This window comes from Chlamydotis macqueenii, chromosome 3 (genome assembly GCF_036417535.1).
Source record: "Chlamydotis macqueenii isolate bChlMac1 chromosome 3, bChlMac1.mat, whole genome shotgun sequence".
Classification (NCBI taxonomy): domain Eukaryota; kingdom Metazoa; phylum Chordata; class Aves; order Otidiformes; family Otididae; genus Chlamydotis; species Chlamydotis macqueenii.
Window position 1 is genome coordinate 81,884,477 of NC_141558.1, and position 26,261 is coordinate 81,910,737.

General features: G+C 36.2%; 1 protein-coding gene across 1 annotated transcript in view; it reads left to right on the forward strand.

The window, feature by feature from the left end:
• The window catches only part of CAMKMT (calmodulin-lysine N-methyltransferase), a 220,070-nt gene that overhangs the window by 175,385 nt on the left and 18,424 nt on the right, over positions 1 to 26,261 (forward strand). Inside the window, exons 5-8 of the mRNA XM_086743713.1 lie at positions 2,635 to 2,689; positions 3,743 to 3,806; positions 8,819 to 8,885; positions 23,220 to 23,294. Coding sequence (XP_086599839.1) covers positions 2,635 to 2,689; positions 3,743 to 3,806; positions 8,819 to 8,885; positions 23,220 to 23,294 — 261 coding nt within the window. The remainder of the gene's footprint in view (positions 1 to 2,634; positions 2,690 to 3,742; positions 3,807 to 8,818; positions 8,886 to 23,219; positions 23,295 to 26,261) is intronic.

Sequence of the window (26,261 nt, forward strand, 5' to 3'; positions counted from 1 at the left end):
ATCACTGCATATAGCGATGGAGGAATTTGCACCTATATTTAAGTGTTGTGAAACAATTTTGAGACATCTTGCACTTTTGGGTTTTTTCACATGTTCTAAACTTCTAGAAGAGAGTTATCAAGGCTCCAAGAGGAACGCCTAAAAATAAAATCCATCCTGCATGCTCTCTCTTTCCCCTTGAGTATACAGAGCCTTGCACTTAGAAATCCTTGAAGTTTCGTTGTCCAGAGGATGAATGGGGTGCAAGAAAAGCCATTATAACAATGCATTTGCAGGCATAAATTGTGTTCTGAGTGAGGGTGCAAGGCTAATACCAAGTAAACCAGCTTGGACTATACAAAATCCCTCAGTCTGTGTACATATGGTGTTGGTAAAATAGGGAAGACCAAGCCCTAAGTCCCTGCCCTTGGTACCAAAGCTGAAAGCATCTCAGCTGTGAGCTGGTTCCTGCAGCTTGCTCAGACTCCTGTCTGAAATCAAGGACCTGGCACCAGAGCATACCCTGGTTTGTAAAGCCTCCTTTCTGCTCTGGCCGCCACCTGAATGAAGCCCACCCCATTAGAGCAGGCAGCTGACACGCCTGGCCTGGTAGTCGCTGCTCCTTCCTCCCAGTTTAGCTGGGCACCACGTTGTGCGACTTTTGCTGCTGTCCCTGTAGTGCTTTGCTGTCCAGCCCCATGCTGTGGCTCGTGCGCTCTGCTTGTTCTCAGAGGCTCTGCACAGCAAACCTCTCTGTGCTGCTAAAAGGGTTTTTTCCTAGTTTGGGTATGCAAGGCTGGATACTTGGAGGCAGCGATCAGTCAGACTTCCATGGGGGAAATGGGCAGTTTCACACCCTGGTTTCTCAGAATTATGCCCTCTCAACATTGCACTCAGAGTAGAGTTTCTTATTTTAATTCTCATTGATAAGTGTCACTAAATATTGCCGGAGAGACAGATACAATTTTTTTCAATTTGCTAATAAGGGAACTTTGCATTGAAATAAATTATTTATATGCATAAAGATGTATATGCATATGTGTGTAAATATATGCATGGATATTTTGTATGTACAAATTTGGTTCAAAAGACACTAAAAAATCCACACTGAATACTTTCTGTGTTTATTTCAATAAGCATGACTTTTAGAAAGGATTAAGTGCCTTGTAAATCTTATATATATAACCATGTGTGTTTACTTTTAATATATATGACATGTATGGTTTAGAAAAAATGAAATTGATATGAGGAAAAACCTGTAATTATTCTATGTAAATCACAAACTGCAAATTTCCCGCCTCTGTTTTATGTTTTTGTTGGGTTTATGTAAGCTTGTTCCTCTGAACTATGTTTTTCTTTTGTCTCATTTCCATTAACTAGGACAACTAGATTTTTTGCAAATAAAATTTGTGGAGTCTAGGACAAATAAATCTATCCCATGCAGACAGTGAGCATTACTATACAGTCATACAGCCCAGTCCAGTGGCCTCAGTGAACAGAATATCAGCATCTATATACTGATACTAATAGGGCATCCTAGATGTTCTTCCTAAATATCAGTGTTGAATAAGTAGAGAAGTAATACATTCACATAAAAATAGATTTTTAAATGTTGGTGTTTCAGGCAAGAAGAAAATGTGTACCAAAAAAAAAAAATATATATCTGTTTAGCTGAAATTCCATTTTCTGCCTGTCAAAAATGCCTCTGTCGGCTGTAACAGTTGCCGCAGATTTAGCTATAAAGCAGCGTGTTCCTAAACGGAGGCGCTGCCTTGCCCTAGATGCCGCTTCACGCAGTTTCAGCGCGGGGTCATCGTCCCTCCCTCCTCCCCTCCCGCGGCAGGCCGTGGCTCTGGAGGATGTTCTTTATGGCTCCCCCTGTAAGCTCCCATCCGGCACACTCTCTGCCCCAAATTACATTTCACATGCACGTCTTAATAACAGCACAGTATGGTCTAAGTTAAAAGCAGCCTTTTAGACCATGTATTCAAGCCCCGGTTTGGGCTCAGTTTAGGCTCTTGACACTAACTTCGTTTAGTTTGCTGTGGCTTAACTGTTGTTACGTTCCCATCGTTGTTCGTTACAGCATTGTTTGTAGGTCACTTGCAGTTTTAAGTGCTAATTGAAGGATCGGATTTCTTCATGTGTAGTCGTTTTGTGGTATAGGGCTTATTTTAAACCTTCTCTCTTTTTAATATAAAAAAGGCTTTTAAGCATAACTATATGGAGAGATATATAAATAACATTAATTTCCCCATTTACTTCTCTAACTGTTTTTGCAAGAATGAATGTGGATTAACATTGTTATCCTTTCCTAACAATTATCTTTCGCTACTCTAGCTAGTTTAGTTCTAAAAGACAGAGCCATTGACAAGGGAAAAAAGGGAACCTTCTCAGATTTTTCAGCTCAGCGGTGGTAATGTTGCACTGAACACTAATGAGGGAACCCCCACTGATTTGCCTGCTTTGTGACTTTTCTATTTCATAATTATTTTTAAAACGCAAAACGACATGAGGTAGCCTAGTCATGTCTCTACAACTTCCTGGTAGCTGGGTTCTTACTGCAGATGGCAATTTGTTCTTGTAACATATATGTCTCTCTGACCATTTTCATCTAATTTGTATGGGTTCTACCATTTCCTTTCTCTCTTTCAGGGACCTTGCTGTGTGTGAGCTAGGGGGTGGCATGACATGCTTGGCTGGGCTCATGGTAGGTCTTTTCTCAATTCCAATCCCATTCAGAGGAAGAAACAAAAGGAAAAATGTTCCAGTGCCTCCAACTGCTGGGTCAGAGAACTGTCAACAGCCTCAGCTGCGGTCAAGCTGCAGAGTCTTGAGAGACCTTCTAGATTGACTTGCTTACGTATCATATTGATTTTATGGTTGCCTCGATGAGCAGAAACATTTTACCTCCGTGTAGTCAATATCTCTTGTTGTGACATTCCAGGCCACGTACGGTCTGTCTTTCATTGCCATAGCCGAAGCATATTTTTTTTTTTCAGATTGTAGTCCCATTTGCTAAGATACAGGAATAGCCTGGCGAATCACAGTTGGAGCACCATGATATAGCTGCTAATGTTTTGCCTGCATTATTACACCAACAAACATGATCCAGAGCTCTCGGTAATTAGATTCTTTTGAATTAGATTGGCCATTCAGGAGAGTCGTTCACCATTCTCTGGGTTCTGAGTCATGTATTCAGGAGATATTATGTAGCAGTGCAGTGCATTAGACAAGTTTTTATGTCTCTACAAATAAAAGCATATTGTTACACTGATTGGCATTTGACAAACCTGTCGCTCTTATACAATGTGTCGAGGTTACAGCCCAATGTGCGAGCATGTCAAAGCTCACAAAAAAATTACCCTTACAAAGCCATCTGCCTGCAATGCAAAGTTATATGAAGGGCATCAGGCAGTCAGACAGAAGCAAGCTGAAAGGCAGAGTGACAGCCTTGTATGATGGCTCTACTAGATAAACAGAAGCCCGCAAATGAAAGCCTCTCAGAATACCATCATCCGCTGTCACAATGCAATTACGGAACAGAATGATAGCAAGATAGAGGCTCCCGCAAATGGAATGATAAAAGTATTGACTGATTTGATTGAATGATTAAAATAATGCAGACATAAAATGAAAAAAGATTGAAGATTGTTACAGAGAAATAGGTGAGGAAGCATGATACTGAAGGCTTGTCACTCCTGTCTTCACTTCCACACAGACAAGCATATTTGCTCATTGTTTGCTGTGCTCTTTTTTTCAGGTTGCTATTTCTGCAGATGTCAAAGAAGTTCTGTTAACTGATGGAAATGAAAAGGCCATCAAAAGTATCCTTATTCAGATAGAAAACTGGTTTGTTGTGCTCGTTCCTTTTTACTGGCTGAGTAACAATCGATATAAAGACAGACAGCATGGGGTATATTAAGAAAAAGTCCCTGCATAAGTAATTAAAAAATACATGTAGAATATCTTGAACAGAGCTACAGCTTCCCCCACAATAAACGCCACATTTTCTTCTTAATTAAAAATGTAAGTGTTGGTATCGAGTAAGTACAGTAGTAAATATTTGTCTTATGGTCAAGGGCTGAAAGGTTCCTTGTGTGTATGCTGCACGTTACAGGAGGTGTAGCAGTGAATCAAATCATTAGCTCCCCTTCACATACTCATTTTTCAGAAGAACTAGATTTTTTTTTTTACTGTCTGATACTAGCCTCTTAAAACATACCCAGTATTTGTATATCGTCACAGCTTTTCCAGTGTATATTGAAATGCATGGTTTCATTGTTGCTGCTAAGTTATAACTGCCTACAAATTACCCATTTAGTGTGCTTAATCAGTTATCAATTTATCATTATTCCTTTTGATGTAAGATTGCGAAAATCCCCTGTCCCTTGTAGAAAGTGTTTTATTGTATTTCTTATATTAGAATAAATTGCTATTATGCCCTTCTAATATGAACACATAGTTCATAAAATTGAACTGTACTTTGGCTAAGCAAGAGAATGAACAAGCATAATTTGTGGACACATTAAATATCAGCACGGATATATACAGTGAATAATAGCCCTTAGAAATTGAGAGGAAGAAAGGAAGATATCTATTTGCTTTTGTTCCTTGGTAATCTTTCCATTTGCATTTTAAGGCAGACTAGTTTTTCAGGCTTTGGCCACTGCATCATCAGAATTATTTAGATTTGAGTTTTGTATATATTTGAGAGCTAACATAATGAATACTTAGTGAAAAAAAAATAAGGTTTTTTCTTATTTATGGTTTTAAAAAATTGCAGTCACTGATGAGTGTTAAAACAGGAGGCAGTACGATGAAATAATATCAGCTACTACCTTTAAAAATACTTTCTCAGAGGTAACTGAGGTAACTATAATTGCTTACAACACTAACAATTCCATGGAAAAAAACCCAGGCAATCCTAGATCATATCTTTTAAAACTTGAAGGAAGCCTCATAAAAGTCTCCTTTTTCTTGAAAATGCAAGTTCTCAGTTGTGTTCCAGGAATTCTTATTTTGTTAAATTCTAGTTTGTCATGCTCGTGTCTTGAGGAAGAAGTATGTATTATTCTGTGTATTTTAATCAGCATCACCCTTTCCAATCTTTCCTCTATGTCATTATGAAGATAAAAAAAATGTGGGAGAAAAAAAGTGTTTCAAAACTAGCCTAACAAAACAAACTGATGTTTTGTGGAAGCATAGGTATTTAACAAAAGGTCATTTTACCCACAGAAAGCTTCAGGTGAGCCCAGTAATCATCAAGTCAGCAAATATCTTGCATAGCAGATGCCATAAACATACCTGAACTTTCCTGAAATTTAGAAGTCTTCCATAGCAAGGAAAATTGGTGAGTGCTAAAAGTATTCACTCAGTCTTTGGAATTAAACAAATCAAAGTGCTTTTGTTCCTGAAAAAGATACTGTTAATGTCATCTAATTAGCACACCTTAGTTTTTCACAATATGTTTTAGAAATATCTTTTATTTCCAAAAGTCTTAAAAGAAGTCTTCATCTGTATTCATTCGGTGAATCCCTTTCAGAGAAGCGATTGGTGGAAGGCTCTAACAGGAATTTATTTTTCTTTTTTAACATTTGGTGCTCTAAAGGCTCAGCATTCAAAGTGCTTTTATTGTGTTGGATTTTACAATGGGCTTAATATTAGCAGGGTGCCAAAGTGCAGCAGACTAAGAACTTTACAGTGTAAGTGGAATGTATTCTTAAAAGTGCACATAATAAAATTTGTGTTGCATTTTATGTGTTTTATGGACTTCAGTAGTGATTTTATGATCTGTCTTATGGTAATTTTCTTTTGCATTCTTTTCTATAGTCACTAGCTATAGCAGAAGTTTAGGCTAAATTTAGATCTGTTTCAGCCACACCAAACTCACTGAAATGAGTAAGAATTTTTAGTGTAATTGGAAATAGCATTTGGCCCCAAGTGCCACAGACTACAAATAATGTATTTCTGCTAATTTTTATTATTGCTAATTTTTATTATTGCTGATGGTATTTTTTAATTGTTTAGCATACAAATTTAAATTAATGTGGGATAAAATACTGTTTTCTTTCCTAGATTCTGCTTTTCAGAAATAGTTAATACCTAGTATTATGCTTTTTATGTAGGTATTATAGATTAAAATAATCTTGTTTAAAAATTACTGTTTACATCTTCCCTCTAAATTTCTTAGGAAGCTTAAATTACATGCCAGTCATACTATAATATCCAAAAATTACTTTCCAAAAGTAAAAATGGTTGTCAACAAAAAAGAAAAAAAAAATCACTGTCAGAAGCCAGGAAATCACCAAGCAAGCCTGCTAATTATTCTTAATGGGCAAGATGAGCACATTAAGAAACAAATGAATACATCAGTGAAATGTAATTGAAAATCGACCTGGCAATAGTGCATTGCATCTGAGAATCTGCCTTTGTATTATCATCATCATCATAATTATTGTTGTTTTTGTTGTTGTTATTGCTATTCGGTGAGTGTAACTAAAAGCTTTGCTTTGTGAAGTCTCCAGCTTTTGAGGATTTGATTTTTCTTCTAATTTTTTACGTTCTTCTTATTGTTCTCCATTTCATACTGCCACACGAAGTATTCACTATGTATGTTTTTAATATGTGTATTTGGATATGTTATTGAAACGTTACAAGTTAAACCAATTTACAAATATGTTAATTTCAAATCATTGTTGTGATTTTAACCATTTCACTGTGAAATACATAGCTATATTTTATATTAATCAATGGTCTTATGCATGAGGTTTGTAGAGGTTTTTAAAAGGATATTGTGATTTGAGTTCTTAGTCCATTTAAAAGACTTCTCTCTGACTCGCTCCTTTTGCTTATCGTGGGCAGATTTTAGTTGATTAACAGATCATTTATATTGCAAAATCAATAAAATAAAGGCAGATGTTATTGCTTTTGCAGCTTTGTTCAAAACTTTATTGTTGGTTTAGTGTGTTTTATCCAAGTGCTTTCAGGATCATTTAAATAAATAAAGTATTAAAAGAAAAAGTATAGCTATTTCAAGTGAATAACACAGATATACATAGGCAAAGTTATCAGATTATCCCCCTTTGTTATTCTGGGTGATATGCATTCAGATACAAATTTTCCAACTTAGATTATATATGTGACATAGTCAGTCATGAACATCAAACTCTGTTTCCCCAGAACACTGGAAGCTTCTATACTTAGTTCGACATGTCCAAATCCAAAGATGAGGTTCATTTTTAGTACAAATTGTCTCCTATTTCAGAGATGCTGTGTACCGCAGTGGCCTTAGCTCTGTTTCACACCATGCACTAGTGACTTGAACTACTGTCTGAAAGCATCAATAATACAAAACATTGTTGCACTGCACTGTAATGGCCATTAAAATGTAGTGTATGGATCTTTCAACAGTCCTGGGAAATTTAGGTTAGAAAGGTCATGTTCAGCTTGAATGCCTGCAGACACACACTTATAAATTATTTTTAAAAAGCTAGTGTTAACATGTTTACAACACTTATTAATAGTTTTGCTCAGTTATGTAATTTACGTGCAGTGTAGCTAATTTATAACAATGTTACTTCTGCCTCTACTTAAAAACAGCGTAGGTTGCTCATGGAATTATTTATGCTGTCCTTTTGCTTCACAAGTGTGGTCCGTTCATTACTATTTCTCACTGCGTATTGTGGAAAAGATTTAAAAGGCATGTCCAAGCTACAGAGATTTAAAACCAGTTTTCTGTCATTCCCTTTCTACTTTTTGGCTTCACAAAATATCAGTTGTCTTTTCTTTCTCATGGTTTGAATAGAGGCTTTGCTAAAATAACTTTCTTAGATACTCAACTGTGTTGGAAGGACAATGATGTGATTTCAGCAAAGCAAATTAAAAGATACATTTGTGATCTTTTAAATTAGCCTGACACGGTATTCAATTATCTTATAAGAGCCCTTGCAAAGAAGAATTCAACCTATTTTGTGCACCCAGAAACATCCTCCTAATTAGCATCAGATTTCCTGTACCTTGAATAAGAAAGAGTGATCATTGACGTCTTTATCAAAATTGTACCTGTAAGTTAATTTTTTATGTTTGAGAGTGAATAATTCAAATATATATGGATTCACACTGAGGAGTGCCATTTAGTATTCTCATAGTTCCTTGGTTACTTGCCACACCTTTTCCTTCCTCTGGCATCTCACTAACCACAGATGATTGATTATGAAGGTTATCTGTCTAGGCATAGATGACTGGGCACAGCTTCCCTTGAAATTTTTCATTGGCAGCCTTTGCTTTGGCCTGCCTGAATGGCTGCCGGATTCTGTGACCTAATCTTCCAAACTGAAAGAAGCTGCGACACGAGGCTGAGGTACTGTTGCAGTGCCTATGGGGAAGAAAGGGCGTTTATTGCTTTGTACTACCTTTTAGTGTGGTTCCAAACCATTCTCAAGGAAGCAAATGGACTAGTAACTCCCTTGCCTGTAGGTTAAGGTACTCCTGTTGTGTTTTGTGTTTCACCCAGACAGAGCCAGGAACAAAGGTAAGTGTCTTGTGGCAGGGGAGAAACTCAAAACCCATAAGCCTCCAAAACCTCAGCTCTGTGATCTGGTGATACAGTCAACAGAGGTGGGCAACATGAGCAAGTTGGCACATAGATTTATGGCTGATGTGCTGGAGTAGCAGTGTAAAATTTATGCTTCTGAAAAGACTGACTATTAGCACAGATTAGAAAAGACCAAACAGATAAAAGACATTGTGAAGGTATTAACAATGGAAAAAAAAGTAATTTTTATTGTTTTTATTACTGCTCTAATTTTATAGATAATCCTTAACAAATATACTACAGATGTAAGTGAGATCATCACAAGGAACCAAAATGCAGGAGTATTTAAGGCTCAGAAGGTGTCAAGCTGGTAAGATTCTACTAAACTGTTTTACTGATTCTTGCATGTAATTGTATATTTAATGTAAATGTGAAATGTATGTGAAAGTGTGACCTACATACTGATGCTGACACAGATGTATATACAATTTAAGTAGGTAAGTGACAGAAATTTGGAAGTATTAAAAAAATTAATTACCTTTTGATATAGCAAATATAGTATGATTAATCTTGGTGACATAACCTCTCTTTCCTTTTTATCTTTTTTAACATACACTATGTCTCTTCAAGGTGTGGTTTAGTGCATGGTTGAAGTTTGGCTGCCTCAGAGTCAACATTACCCATTGTACTGAATATGAGGCTTGGAATGAATGTACCCAGATCACTGATAAGTTTAATTTTAAATAACTCCTAGAACTCAGGGTGGCAACAAGGAATGAATCCCATTTCCCCTGAGGTAGATGTTGTCAGAGCATCCATGGGAGGTTTTATGGTCATCCTGTCTGTGTGATCAGTATCATGTTTTGTCACTGCAAGGGCAGATGGGGAGCATGGGAGCCAGGCACAGTGTGCTGGGGCCTTTCTCTACTCTTGTTGACTGTGTTCTAAAGTGCAAAGCGCATCCAGCATTTTTCTCAAAGTGCACCAGCTCTGTTGTCTCTGAGTTAGCCCTGAAAATGTGCTCTGGATGGTGAGCTTTGTAGCAGTTCAGAGGATTTGGTCTTCAGAGCCCTTCCTGACTCACCCTGTAATAGATGACACTGAAGTTAGCTGTCTAGCTGTCTGTTTCATTGAGATATCTCCAGGTACAGTAGGGACTGCAAGCAGCTGAAAATTTGAAGTATGTTCATTTCTCATAATGTTTTTAAAATAATTTATAAAGTCATTCATATTTATGGCATAAACTTGTGAATTAGAGTATGCTTAGAGATGGCTACCTAAGAGCGAATAATGAGCTCTTGTTTGTGTGTCTAAATCTTCTTTTTTTTTTTAAATGGTTCTCATTCCGGAAGAAGGGCTCTAAGTCCTTCTCAAAGTGACAAAAGTAAAGCTGAAAAAGGACTGAGAAAGGCAAGCTGTTACAGCAGAATAAGCTTATTAACATTGAGGGTTGAACCCATGCAATTTTAATGGCTATCATTCACATCATTTATCCTATGGTTATATAGCTATTCTGTGCAGAGAAATTATTATAGGTGAGCACTTAGGGTTAGAAAAATTCTGCCTTCATTATGGTGTACGTGCACAGAACTTCGCGATGTATCTCTGCATCTTAATAAGTGCCTGCCAAGGAGACAAAGGCCACGTGGGCCCCAGGTATAGCCTCACAGGGTCCAGGTGCTGAGCATTTCTTTTGAGCAACCTCAAACACTCATCCTTGCTGAGGCAAGGCTGTGTGGTATGTCCATCCAGAAGCTTGGGTTTTGTAGATTTCCCATTGTCGTCTACTTTGTATGAGATTTCAGATTTCGTCCCTTGTTAGGACTTCAAACCTGGTCTTTTAGATATCAATCAAAAGCGCATTTTCTACCCTGTCCTCATTTACATTTATCTAATGCTTAAGGTCATTTGTGATCATTTGAGTGTCTTTCAGCATATGGAATCAGTGAATAATAGATTTCAGCCTCACGCTGTGAAGAAAGATTGTGTTTTTACGAGACATGATGTTGTTTACTGGGTGTTAATAATCACTAATTAATAAACATATCTAGACATCATAAAATGTTGCTTTTTAAGGAGTAAAAATGTCAAGTGTTTAACTTCTTGAGTGCAATAGCATTTGGGGCCTTATTTGCATATATAAAATAATTAAGTTACAAGAAATGAAGTACTATATCAAAACATAAGGCTCATTATAATAAACACATAATTTGGTTTTTAGTTCTACATTCAGGCTTCTGAAGATTTTTTTATAACAGTGTAAAGTTTTATAAAACAAGTATTCAAATGAGTCTCTAATCCCCAAAATAATTATCTTCTTGCATTTCTCTATATCATACACATTAATAGTTGATTTCTCCTGTCGATATTAAGGTTATGCTTTGGTCAGTTATTTGAGAAGTGCTAATTGATGGATCGGTCCTTCAGATTCAGTAATAACATGTGATGAAGGCAGTAAAAAAGTTATTTGATCACTTCTCAAGGCCTTGAAGAAACTAAAAGGCTGACATAAAATCTGAATTACTCCCGTAACCCTGATTCACTTCTCCTACAACCGAAAATTTCAGTTATATAATGATAATGGCAAGGGGGAGCAGAAAACAAGAAAATGTCATGTTTTGTAGGGAAGAATGCAACACTGACATGCCAAGTGACATGAGATTACTTCTTTTGTATTGATCAGGGCTTACAGGCAAATTAATGTATTTAAGTGACTTACTGCAACATGAACTTAATCTGGAGAAGGCATGTTCCTCAGTCTAATATATCGTTTAAACAGTGTCCAGTCTTGTAACTTTGCAAGGTGTCCAGGGCATTTATAAGATTTTTTTTCCATATAAATATTTTTTTTTCCATGTAGTTCAGAATAGAACCTTCTCACTGCACCTTCATCTCACTTTGGGATCTTGTGCTCTTTTCCTTACACATGGAGCAGAGATTATCAGTATGAGAGTCAGTTTGTGATTATTCCAGGCATTTAAGTCTAGACTTGGAAAATATGCCAAAAAAAAAATATATGGCACAAAAAGGAGCAATCCAGTATCAGCCAAGAGAAGTTAGATTAGGACAACCTGCCATACATTTATTTATTTAGATTTATACAAAATGCAGTAAATGAGCACTTATCTAGCTCTCTGCCAACTCTTGATTATTGTTTAAAAGTACAGTAATGTAAGCCAAACCGGCAGTTTGTCATATTATGTGTTATAATGTAATAATAGATATTTAGTAAACAGTTTACTTCAGCAGTGGCTATACAATTCTATGTTTATTTTTAGCTTCCATGAGTATGTTCAGAATTTCTTGCTTATGCTTACTGGAAATAGGTACAGTAATGCCACCAAGTTACTAATACTGACTTGCTATAGTAAGATGAATTATTAATATCGTGTATGAGTTTCATTATTTTCTTTTTTTCACTGTTCAAAAATTATCCATGAATCACTTTTAAGTTAACCTGATAACTTACCATATGAGTTGTTTGTTTGACATGCATCATATCGTTGTTTTCATAGAATCATAGAATCATAGAATGGTTAGAGTTGGAAGGGACCTTCAAAGGTCATCTAGTCCAACCCCCCTGCAAGGAGCAGGGACATCTCCAACCAGATCAGGTTGCTCAGAGCCTCATCCAACCTGGCCTTGAACGTTTCCAGGGATGGGGCATCCACCACCTCTCTGAGCAACCTGTTCCACTTTTGAACATATCCACCAATGATTAAATTAGCAATAGCAGTCATGGAATCTCAGCTCTGTTTATTCTCTTTATTTTAATGTGGAAATCTTCCTGAAGCAGGGGTTTGGGTTGCAGAATTTTGAAAAATTGTTGTTATTACAAATGTCGTGATGGAAAAGCTTATCAAAGAGAAAGGCTTGCAGTAGATTCTAAAGGTTAACAGACTTTGTTTGTCTTATCTACCAGGGAATTTGTTCTTCCATCAAATTCCCTTGTCTGAGAAGACCAAATCTCTTAAGAACAAAGTTTGTATACTTATTGCTGATATGGGACCTGTGAGTTTTAGGTGTGGACAGGTCTACTATTTTGCTAAGGGTTGCCTCATAGAGATTACATTCCACATAGGAGTGTAAATTAGTATATATACAACATCCAGTCAGTGAGAGAAATGCTTATGGTGTGATGCACCCTTTGATTTGATTAGTAATAATATATCATATACTTTTTGTTCACTCTATAGTTGACATATATGACAAAGTGACCAAAAGTGACAATTCCTTCTCCTTAAAGGTTAACAGATAAGTTATACTCTGTTATCCAAGATTTTAGTATTCCTTACAAATGCAATGAATTTACAAGCTTCTGGAATTAAACCTAAAAAAAAAAAAAAAAAAGTCTTTCTAAAGAATAAATGGCGTTCCTTATAATAGTAGGATGAGGCCTCACTGACAGAGCACTGAACTATGTAGTGCTGATTCCATTCTTATATTAATTACTACTTTCTCTGTAACTGCCAACATGTGAATATTTTACCTTACTGCAATGTTCTTCAAATATACTGGCTTTCAAATATACTGGCTTCCTGATTTCAACTGGTCATGTAATATGTTCCGTCAACATAGGACAGCTTTAAGAAAGACTCCCACTATGTTTTCATTCATCAAATTGACCCAAGTGTTGCTAAATTTGAACTTTTCGAAAGCATACTTACTGAACTTCTTGTGTTTGTCAGCTTAGCAACCCTACAGGAATCCCTTTCGTCTAACTGGTTTTCCAGTCTCCCCTTGTAACACCCTTGCATGCACAGCATCTATTGGTAAGGATGAAGCTGCCAAAAGGAACATTTCCTACTCTTTGGTTAGAAACAAAAGCCTTCTGGTTCCTGCTGTCTTCATTTGATGACTTTATGTACGTGTAGGAAGAAACAATGCACTGTTTTTCTGTTCATGTTGATTGTGAATTTGTAACTCTTTATCACAGAAAACTCAACTCAGGTGGAAACTGTTCCATATCTCTGATCATACTTGCCCTTCTCTGTACCTTTTCCAGTTTCAATCTACTCCTTTTCACATGAGGGCAAGCAGTACAGCATTCAAAGTGTGCGCAAATGATAGATATGTGTAGGGGAATAATTATGCTTTCTGTTCCTCTTCTAAAAATGCCTAAGAGTGATTTGCTTTTTTGACTGCAGTTGAGCACTGAGCTGATATTTTCGTGACACTGTCTGTCACAACATCAGGAGCTTTCTGGTGATGGTCAGTTCAGAGACCTTAGGTTTTTTTTTATGAAGCCAGAATTATTTTACCTGTTGTGCACTTTGGATTTATACACATTGGATTTCATCTGCCATTTTATTGTCCAACAACTTAGTTTCATCCTACTGCAATTCTTCACAGTCTGCTCTTTTCCTTATTGTCTTTAATAACTTCTTAGCATTAGCAAACTTTGCCACCTCAGTGCTCATCTCTTGTAAACATGTTGAATAGAACGGGTCCCAGGGGAACTCCACTGATTATCTCCCTCCATTGTGAGAACTGACCATTTACTACCCTACTCCCTGTCTTTTGTTCCGTTATTTAGCCATGCCAGGACACTCCGCCAGTGGCTGTCTACTTTCCTTAAATGTTGTTGGTGAGGGCCTTTGCTAACAGCCTTTTGGAATCAGAAGCAGCCTGTGTTAACCCAGACCACCCTTATCTGAATACTTGTTGACACCTTTGAAGACCTCAAGGTTTATAATGCAGGACTTCCTTTTACAGAAGACATGCCAAAATAGGCTTCTGTGGTGAAATTGTCCTCAGTTTCTTCTACAGTGAACACTGATGCAAAGAATTAATTTCACTCCTCTGAAATGGTGTTATCCTCTGTCAGTGCTCATTCTATATGCTGATTATCAGCTGGCAGGAAGATTTACAACAAAAGAAAAAGTACACCTAATTTTATTATTATATTGCCTAATTTTATTATTATATTTAATTTTCCAAGTTTGCAATCCTTTCTTCATTTGGATGTGACTTCAACTTTTGGAGGAATGACATCTTGTTTCTAATGTCCTTCTTTACTGTTTGGCCATACCAGCTGACTTTCACCAACTTCCAAGCCTCTTCCCTTTCTGTATTTCACCTAGTCGTGTTGAATTAATAAAGTTGCAGTTTATTTTAGATTGCATTGCAGTTTTGTCTGTGTTCTTTATGTGACCAGGTAAAAATATATAAAGAGAAAAAACTGAAAAATTAACAAGCTTTGTAGAGAAATTTCAATGTGTTTGGAAGAACAGGGAGAAAAGCTAAATGCTAGCTAAAAGTATAGCATTGCATTATTTTAAGTAATTCTTACTCAAATCCTTGGCTGTTTTATGATGGTTTCCTCTTAGCCGAAAAATATGCTTTTGCTAAAATTGTTCTTTTTGTACTCTCTTGGACTGGACAGAAAGGCTAGGTGGAGATATGATAGGAGAAAACTTGCTGATATAAGAAAACTTACATCCCAAGGCTTTAAAGGAAAATGTCTATGCGATTTTAGAATCAAAGATTATTTGTTTTATTCCTATGCTCTTTAGTGTATCCATCTTTTTAGCCAACTTTTGCATTGTTTCCTGGTTCATGTTTCTACCATTGTACCTTTGTCTACCCTTCCTTGTCTACTGTGGCTCTATAATAGGCAGTCATCAAGTACATTTTACACACTTTCAGTAAACTCTCTCCTTCACAGGCACTTTCGGCAAGTCTTTGCCACAGACATAGGAAAGTTGGGACAAACTTTAAGTTTTGACAAAATGATACTTACAGTGTTATCTTTGTTTGTTTCATTAATATTCAATTAATATTCAGTTAGTCAAACATTAACTGAGGATACTGAAATTGAATGGGATTCAGGAAAGAGGCAAAAGAGGGAATCAGAGTTTTTCAAATCAGAGAGTTAAAGAACTCTGTTTACTTAACTTGTCAAATAAATTACTTGATTGTTAAGAAATGAATTTATTTTGATCTGAAAGTCTAATGTGGAGAAAAAAATCTTTAATAGAAGATCACTCTTTAATCTACCTTACAAGTACCTAACAAGATGTAGAAATTGAGGCTAGGCAAATTTAGTCTAGAAAAAAAAAGGTTTGACAGAGAGAATGGTAATACATTAGAACATCTTTCCAGGGGAAGTGGTAGTTTCTTAAGCAGTAAATATGTTTAAATCAAGTTTGGTATATTTCTGAAACAGGTGTATTATTTTCCTGAGATATATGGGCTTGATACAGAGATTTGAAATCTTGGATGTTTATTGTGGTCCCTTCTGCCCTCAGAATTTAAGCACATGTGAATTACATCTCTGCTGGTTTTAATTTTTACCCCCGTTCAGTCCTTCTGAACCTGCCTGGTTCACTTCACATTCTTTGTTTTTCTTCTTGTTCCCTTGATTATCCTTCTCGTATTCATGGATAGACTGTTTCCCATAGAGCAAGAAACTGTCTTCTGTTCCTTCATATTTTTACACAAATCAAACTTTTACAAAGCTTTCATTCACTGATACTACCAGTACAGTTGTGCCACATGTGCTTATACTGTCTTGCATTTTGAAATTATCTATTTTTAATACATATCAGTCTGAATTAGAATGTGAAAACATCCATTTTGTGTATAATGTACTACATGAACCTTGCTAAAAACAGTAGTCAATTTCCTAAATATAGACTAACTTAGAATGTATTGATGTAGAGAAGGAATGCTAAAAGGCAAATTCACAAACACTAGTGGTATTTTTTAAATAACATTTTAATACAAGACGTTCTCACTTCTTTTAGAAAAATAGCCACATTTGTGCTGAATGTTGGGCTGTGGTGTGTCTACAAAATGGAAAACTTTATTCTGCAACAGTTGTATTTACTTGCAGTGTATTTATTATGTCCCAAAAATTCAGTAGCTTTTGATATGCAGCAAAAGTGTAAGTGTTAGGACTGTTAATTCTGAAGACAAAACTGTAATGTTCCCATATGAATTTTAGCTAAATATGTTGTACAGGATAAGAGAGAGAAAATGTTCTCAGAATAAGGAATAAGGGAAGCATGTAACTTTATCATACACTTTTTAAAAGGAACTTTTTGGCAGGAAAATCTAGATAGACTAATAGAATATTTCAAGTTAGAAGCGACCCATAGTTGGTTTTGGTGTTTTTTCTTCTTTTGTATTACCACATAACGTGATGAGGATTTGTCATGAATTGTTGTGCCAAGTACTGTATAAACACAGAGCAAAAAGGCAGTTTGTGTTAAAGAATCTGTGCTCTGAGACCAGAGATAGATGTGGTGAGGAAGGATAGTGAGGATAACTGTAGTTCGCATGATAGACAGAGTTGGAGGCACAAGAACATCCTCGCCTCTTTTCAGTTCTTGTAGGTGCTATTTTACGGGAGAGTTTCAAGGATAATAGAGTAAGTTTGTGGATGTTCATGAATAACGTGGTGGAAGAAAATTGTAAAGGTGCTTGCTTGAAGTTAAGTGGAAGATGTAGACTGGCATTAAGGCTGATTAAAGAACAGACTTGTCTTTTCAATATTGAATGAAAGATAAAATAGGGAAGTGAACTGTTGTGAAGCATTTGGAAAACCTTGCAGCTTACCTGGAGAAGTACAAAGAGAAAGGTGACAAGATCAGGGTTGTAGGCGAGAAAAACAATCTTTGCAGCAGCGTACTGAATAAATATTAATAGGGCAAGACTGCATTTTCCAAGAGCAGAGAAACCAATATTGTGATGTTAAGGTGTAAGTGATGATGACATGACTAAGAGTTTAGATTGAGTGGGTAGGTAAGAAACTTCTTAGAGATGGTATGCAGAGAGAACAAGCAAAATCTGAACAGAGCTGAGGTATACAAGTATAGAGGAAGGTCTAAACTAAGTCTAGAATACAGACTGAAATTAGTTGTTATGTCCAAAGGGATCAAGAAAAGGTAGTAACAACAATGCCTTGTTGTACTTTAGAGGTGATGAGCTTCTCACTCACTGAGGCTGTGAAAATACTGAACTGTGAGTCCGGAATAACACAGTGTGAAGTAGAGAAGTGGGTAGTTGAGTTTAGCTTTTATGGATGAGATAGCCCAGAAGTAAAATTCAGAGGAAGAAGAGGTTGGGGTGGAACATTGTGAAATTATGAGAAATGTGGGAAAGGTTTAAAGATAGTCTGTAGAAGAGCACATTGAAAAAAAATGGTAAGAGACAATTAAAAAAAAAAACAAACAAACAAAATAGTGGAAGTAAAAATTCCAATGAATAGTAAGATTTTACTGGGCTGAAGAGAGAAGAACGGTTCAGGAGAATGAGGATATAGTGTAGATTTTGAGCCTAGCTGAGAAAAATCATCAGTATACTGACAAGAGTAGATGAATGACATGGAAGTTGCCAAAACCTGCAAGGAGATTGTTAGAAGGAAATCTCTATTGGCGTTTGTAAATATCACATTCAAACTGCTTATAAGTGTGAGAGGAAAGGGAGAATGGTTGATGTTGGGTACCTGTGGTTGAAAATTTAACCTTGATTCCTCCAAACCAGGTATGCACTGTAGGGAATGAGATAATGGATAAAATTACAAAGCAAAGATAAGCAGGTGAAGGTAAGAAAGGCAGAAGGTGAAAGTAGGTGGAGAAATAAGAGCAACCTAATGAGAATATAATGCGAAAGATGGGAAAATAGTAGTAGGCAAATTTGCAAGACTCAGAGGAGTTGTAATGATAGGTGTACACATTGCCTCTGTCGCTAAATTAAAATCCATCTTCTTGATCTTTATACAGAACTGAGGAATCTCAAACAAAGATCAAGGTGTGGAGAAACATCCCAATGATGCCTTTTGTTAATGTGTTAATGAACTTGCTTGGTTCATGTCGTAGGAAAAGTAATATAAACCCTCAGAAAAAAAAAAATTTTACTTGAACCTTTATACTTACCAGTGATAATGCTTTTCAAAGACTGAAGCCTAAATTAAAATATGAAAAGAAGAGGTGGGTAGATGGGGGTTCTTGGTAGCTGTTCATCTGCTAAGTGGGACAATTTTTTAAATCATTATTGCAAGTACTAATATATTTCAAAGCAAGTGAGGCTTTTGTGTCTTTTGTCCTTTCTTCTAATTTTGATTCTTTGTCTTTATCTGCACAACTACTTCTCTGCTAACTTGAGAGCTACTCTAGCCTATGCCATTCATCACAAGAACATCTCAGGGACTTGGAAATGTTTCAAGTTTTAACAATCAGAGACTTAACCTGTTTTTTCTCATGTAAGCTACCTGCTTAGACACACTAGGAAGACAAACACTGAATAACAGAAGTTGAATAATAATAGTAATGAGGAATTTTGCATGAGAAGTAAAAACCTGGTAAAATCAGGTCTTTTGTTGCAGATTGCTGAGATACTTTACCAGTGTAAGAAAGAGTGTCGACATTTGTCAGGCTATCCTCCATAAATTAGAATTACTGTACAGGGAAAGTGCAGTCTTGGCTGCTGTAACTATCCCTGCAATATTTGCTATTTTGTTGTGTTTTTTTTTTTTTCCTTGAAATACAAGGGGATATTTGGGGCTACGTTGGTAGTACTTAAAGTCTCTATTTTCTTAGTTGATCTTTTTGTTCTATTATCATTACAATTCTTTCTATCTTTACCTAATCACCTATTCTAGCTTGCTTGTCAATTTAAAAGATAAATCAGAAGGGGGGAAAATGCTACGATTGTTTATGTTGTTTGTTGTTTGGGATATTTTTAAATGAATTTGTTGCTTTAGAATGGTGCAAGGTTGACAGCTTAGGAAACTAAAGCATCAGTACATATTTTCTCAGACTATTTTGATAGTGTGCTTTCCCTGACCTGGAAAAGCCACCTCTGTATGTGAGAGGATAGTTCATTCTCCATAGCTTATTCAGTCCTTGTCCTTTTTGCTAGGACTGCCATCAAGGTTACTAATTATAGTAATAGGTTTGTGATGTGGGTACTTTTCCTCTGAAAACTGGCCAAATTCATTTGATACAGGCCATAAAGCAACCATCAGGAGGTACCAAGTTTCAGCCACCATCAGTTTGACCTAAGTAGTAGCTGAACTGTGCAGTAGTGTTTTTTCCTCGCCTCCTATTTCATTTTTAATGTTCTTATTGTAACCAAAAAAAAAGCTCCCAAAATGTTTTATATTTCCAGTGGGTTTCAGATCCTTTTCTGCTGAAACTGAATTGCCTGTTCTCAATTGCAAGAAACTAAACCTGCATGAGTTAAATAAGCCAGCACAAAATAATGTCAAGAGTGGGTTTACACAGCCTTAAATATGTTTGGTCTGGTTTTGGGTTTTTTCTTTTTTTACAAGAAAAAAGCCATTGAAGGTGTGCCTTGGACAGAAATACCGAGTACAGCACATTTTTCAAATTTACAAAATAATTTCAGCTGTTAGTACTGTAGCGTCTACCCTCAAAAGAAAGACATGAAAATATTTTAGCTTTAAAACTTCTTATTTTGCTGGAAGAAAAAATGACTTTAGAAAAAAAGTAGTTAATGTCCACTAATTTAGCATCACTGGGAAGGGAACAAGAGGAAAATATTAACAAGGCTTGCATTTTTTTCATGTTGACACTCAACACGATACTTGTGATTTAAAAGACTTTTTGTGATATGTTATTTTTAAGCTTATGTCTATTTTTTTTTAAAAGGAGACTTCACAAAGACGGAGATGTTCAGATTTCTGTTGCTAACACTTTTCTGGGTTTCCTAGCAGTGCTTTTCTTTAAATGGAAATGCAATCAGCCTTTACTTCATGGTGCCTTCGGTATTTCTTTCAGGTCTGACCACTAAGTCCAAGAGTCACGTCCTCAATAATCCCTGAAAAAATTATTGTTCCTCTTCCCCTTACTACGTATAGATACATGCACTTAGATACACATATGCACATCTTGACCTTTCCCAGAGTTGTTTTGCAGTATCAGTGGATTTTTCTGTACTTGACACTCAAGAATTGTGTTTGGATGACAAGAACTTGTATGGCTAGTTGATGATATTTATATATGTCCTGACTGATTCACTACTTTCATTAGCAGTAGCATTCAAAATAGTTGATTCTGATTCAGAATCAGGCTGATTCTGACGTCATTGTTAATGATGTAATAACGCTGACTCTGAGCAGAATTGTTTCTGATATACAGGGGCGTGTCTGCTTTACAGGTGCAGGTGCAGGTGTTTGATTGCAGTTCATGCAAATTTGTGGAAGCATTAAACGGATAACGACATAGATGTAGTCGCCTAGAGTTAGCTACTGAAACAGTTTTGGAGGTTGCAGCCAGTGTTGAGCTTCACATACCCTAGCTGCGCCTCACTTACTAGTCATGCTTGCACTAGTCTAAAGATAGCATGGATAAATATATACAGCTTGTAGTTGCCTCTCTCCCACCAGTGTGCATACATCCTGAGTGAGATCAGAATGAGTCCTGTTGGTATTTGTTTTATAGAAATTATATTTAGTTTACATGGTCGTTTCCCCACAGTAATAAAGATTTTCCTGTACCTTTTGAAAACTGATGGCAAAGTTGATTTTGAAAATCTTGTCTGTAAATTTATCATTGAGCTTTGCATAATTATAATTTCATGAGGAATGCAACTGTACTGAAGCTAGAGACCAGGAGCAGCGCTGATGCTAGATCAGGAAAATGGAGGAAGACTGGCTTGTGGCTGGATGTGGGGCCCTTAGCTCACTCCTTCTAACAGCACACATGCCAGTCACGTTGCACCACTGCTCATGCTCCTGGCGACTTGTCGATTCCGTATTTTGCTCGGCATTACGGTTTCTGAGCTACGGTTTCTGTGCCTACCCGCACAAACCCCTTTGTGCCTACAGTAGGTGTGCACAGAAAATGCTGTATTTTGTATACTCAGCGGGAACCTGACAGTAACATGAGAAAGGTTGGGGTTTTTTTGCAGGAGGAGGCACCTGTGCTGCCTTCCGAACTGCATGTGTGAAGTATAGTAAATATATGGGTTAAAAAAATCATAATTCAAATCCCTATAGTGGTACTGATCAGATCTCTGTTTCTGTAGCAATGAGAACCAAAGGTGGCCTTTTAAGGCTCACAGTTCATCTACCAATTTCCAGTTCTGCTTCAGGATTCTTAAAGTATTAGAGTGCGTGCTTTAAACCCACAAAACTTACCTTTACCTAATTTTCACCATTCTAACCTAAGTTTCCACGGAAACAGGGTTGAAAAAGCTGCTGGTAGCCAGCAGGCAGCCAGCAGCTGAGAGTGAGAACTCTCCTTTGTCACTTTCCACTACTGGATGCCTGCTGCGTGCCAGTGTGCAAAGCTACCTAGGCTTCTAAAATCTGGAATACTTTCAATTTGAGGGGGAAAAATTAAATTAATCTACTCTTTTCTCTCTTTGGATTGTCACAGTAAATTCCAGGAGGGCAAATGGGCTAATGAGTCCTGATCTGTACGGTTACACTGAGCCCCGCATAATCAAAGCTTTCCCAACCAACTGGGCCTCTCCTTTCATAATTTCCATGTTCTAAAAGCATTCTCTCTCAAATTTTCTGTCTATGCACATGTACATGCATATAGTGGCACCTTAATTCTTTGTGACCTTATATCTGTCTATCTATTTACGAGCCTTTTCTGCATATACTATAGTTGATGTATAGAATTTCCTTTTTTGCTGTATACTTAGGGAACATTTCTGAATGAACACATTATAACCGATCTTCAGTTAAATATTAGGAGTAGGATGTGAATGGAGATGGCTTTTAACCAGAAGTAGATTATAGCTGTGGGAAGACTAAAGGGTCTATTTGGTCAAGACTCGTACAAAACTGAGATAAGCATGCAGAACCTGACAAGATCAGATTAGACCCTTCCCCCACAAGTGCTTTTCCCATAAATATTTATCTACTTTCTATTATAAATAACCAGGAAATGAAAAAGAAGGATAGATTATTTTTTTTTTTTTAAATAGACTAGAAATAGAAATGCATCTTCAAATCTTCAGGGTAATGATATTTTAAGTATGTGGTAAATTCCAATACTAGTTGCTGTTTTTAAATGGGAGCAAAGTACTGAAATTCTTCATGGCAGCTACATAAATCGGCAGCATTTATAAACAAAGACCAACTTTGCACATATGTGCATTTTTGCCTACTATTGGGTACCTCAGAATTAAATAACTTATCACCTGTAAGAGAATAGGTGTTGACAGAGTCAGCACTGCTGTATTTTTAAGCTTGCCTGAGGCAACATTGAAGTTGGCATTGAAGTTCGGCTTCGCATTCTTTCACCCTGTCCCTCCTCCCTGCAGCCCAAGTGAATGCTCACTTCAGCAATGAGAAACACAACTGACTTGCCTGCCAGATGTAAGGAAGATTCATGGATTCACATCTGTTCGGCAAATTTGTGTTTCATTCAGGTTGTTGATACTTTGACTTCACTTACTTGTGCAGTGGTGTTAAGGGGTAAAAATCTGAAGCTATGCGGCTAATTCAGAAATGCATGTTTGCTGGTGATCCACTCTTCAGAACCTGTGTGGGTTTCTGTTATAATGAAAAAAAAATAGCTCTTTAGCTTTGAGATTTAAAACCTTAAAAATGTACAGAATAATATTTTTACATTCATCGTTGAAGGTAACAAGTGTACACCCTTTAAAACACTTCTGTGACACATAAGAATAATATTAATATTTTTAAAATCTCAAGATGAAAAATGTAAGTCCTTTTTTCTTTTCCTTTTTTTTTTTTTAATCTTTTTTTTTCTTCTAGCATTTTACGATGGGATAATGAGACAGATGTCTCTCAACTGGAAGGACATTTTGACATTGTTATGTGTGCTGACTGGTAAGTACATAAAAATCATAAAACTCATGTTAGAAAAATAGCTTTGCTGGAGTAATTCTACTGTGCTGCTTGCTGATGGCTAAGCAAAGTCAACAAATGAAGCACAAAGCCACCTTAACCTCAACAAATTAATATTCATCTCCATGTGACAGTTATAAGGTAGTCTTCTATCACACAGTAACTTCTACCACATTATTTCCCAAAGATTGATTTTGAGAAGCATTTCCATTTTCTGGAATTGCCTCTGTTTCATGCTTGACATATCAGTAAATGGACGACTTAGGCAAATTGCAAATAATTATGGCTCAGTGAGGAACAGTCTGGAGAAAAGGGAGTTTATCAACACAAACAGCTCAATTAGCTTAGTTCTTAGGAAAGATCTGACTATTGATATAAGGGGATATATTTTTTGCTCCCCGGAAAATCTTTCCGAGGAAAAAAAGATTTTCAAAACCATTTTTCCCCCCCCATCACATTCTGTTTCTTAAATCAATTTGACAGCAATATTTGGAAACATAGGCTTTATATTATTTACACAGGCACATGTTAATTGTTAGAGAATTCTTACTAAAAAAAATAATTTATGAAAAGGTAGTATATTGTTTAATAATTTATGCAAATAGATTTGATTATTCACACAATCCTTTTCTGGTACTGGATTTGCAGAATTGTGCTGTTCTATATTTGCTGCTTGCTAACTTTAAAAATGGGACATTATTAATAATTTGTGTTATATAAATTGAGACAGTGTAAAAAGAGATGTGCAAATTTCCTTTAGGAGAGTAGATGTTTTAAATGAATCTGTCTTTCCTTCATGAATATTTGCACTTGACCCTTTAAATGTCCAAACCAGAAAAAGCTGTTTATGTTTTTTTTGCACATAACTATTGTGAGAGACCAAATTCTGAAAACAGACACTTCCTAGCACAGCTCAGTTCAGCAGATTTCTGTACCTTATTAAGAAATAGTTAAAGGAAAAAGTAAAAGGAAAGTACAGAGCTGTCTATTGTCTTTTTAAACAATGTTCTTTTTAAGTGGCTTCTGATAAAATACTCCTCTAAAGATTTATTTTTTTTTTTTACTTTGCTTTGATATTTTGCTGTTTAAGCAAACTCTTCTTGTTTCAGAAAAGTTACTGGGTTTATATCGCACTGGAGAGTGTGTTTAGTCATCTTTTTTTCCTTTTTCAAATACCTATTTGTTGATAGAATGCAACAGTGCTTCCTTTCTCTTAGCATTTAATTTCAGCAAAGTTCTTTGTTCCCAAAAAGGACAGAGAAGGGTTTCTAACTAATCGCTGATAATGTGCCTCAGAGATGCATCATCTGATTAAAATAAGGAGCTAAACAACACCATATGATTTCAGCAAGTAATTTAGTAAATGCCTTCCTCACCAAATATTAGAATGGATACTCCAGGTTTCATTGCACAGATGAAGTTAATGCTGGACAGGATTAGATCAGATTAAGTATGAAAGTCAGATCAGAGTGCTGGCGGACATGAGCAGGAGGGCAGCAGTCTTCTCGGAGGCTTAGACAAGGCTCACATATGGATGTTCTCCAGATTATGTGGGTGAAGCAAGGTCTTGCCAAGAGATTTAGAGTTAAATTTATTCTTCACACAAATATCAAAACAACCTGACTGTGCCATCTCTTGTATTCTTGATACTCACACCATGTCATCCTATTTGTGCTGGGAGTACAGCACAGTGGAGCAAGACTTAAGTTGTTTTTTTCAGTAATATTCTTGCCTAATACTCCTCCTGGTCTGTTTGGAAATAGTGTAGTTTCTTTAGGAAACAAAGAATCAAACATGACAGGTAAAATACATAATGCATTTGCAATCCCTGCATTTCGTACATTTATTTTGAAGCACTTAAGATGCAGGTAAGTGTATAAATATTTATAGATTTCTAAAAAATAAATAGAAATGTGCAGGTTAGTTTAAACTATATGGTTTTATTCACAAATTGTCTCTATTTTCTTATTGCAAGTGCCCATATATATAGTTTAATAAGCATGAAAATCCCTTTATTCTTTATTTCTTTTAGAAATCATTATTTTAGTTATGCAGACTAGATTTGCTGGTACATGAAAAGGCTGGGGGAAAAAATGTTCCATGTTTTATCAAACTCAAATCTTCTTTTCATTTTCATGTATTTCTCTTCCGAGATATAGAACTGGCTTGAGAACTGTTGGAAGGATTTTTGTTCTCTGAATTTTTTGGGCTGCCGTTGAAGAGGAAAAAAAAAAAAAAATCTTTTTTCTTATAGTTCCTCAGCTGAAACCTGTAGTATGCAGTGATAAAAACAGATAGAATAGATTGCATTTAGTTTAACACCATCATATAGCTCATTGTCAGTCAATAAAATCTGGGATTGAAACAGAGAAGTAGAAAGCAAAAAATCTGAGTTCAAATATTAGGTACATGGATAAATTTTTATTGAAGTATTTCCAGCAAGGGTGATATTGTCTGATTCTCTGAATAGCTAACCAGTGGTACTGCTTGATCCCATTTACATGAAAACAAACTCTATTCATAAACATATTCCAAATCCACATGGAGTTTCAAGTAAAAATGTACATGATTACAACAAGCAGCAATATGTTTATATTCATATATTTACAGTCAGACTTTCATAAACCTTGTGTGCAGGGGTGGAAAATAAGTTATTTCCCAGAACAGACAGTCTATTAGTTAACAGCTAAATTTAGTAGCTCAACTAGATTATAAAATAAATAAGAAGCAAACTATGAAAGCTAGTCATTATTTAACCGTTCAGGATTTTGACAATAAAAATAGTTTCATGGTTCAGCAGTTCCGAAATAACTTGTAAAATGTCAACTATGAGATAAAAATAAGGAAAAAAAAATCTTCTTGAGGCCACACCTGGAAGAAGGATACACTGGAAAAAAATACTGAAATATCAGAATTTTTAAAGCATATCCACCCACTTCATATTTTTGA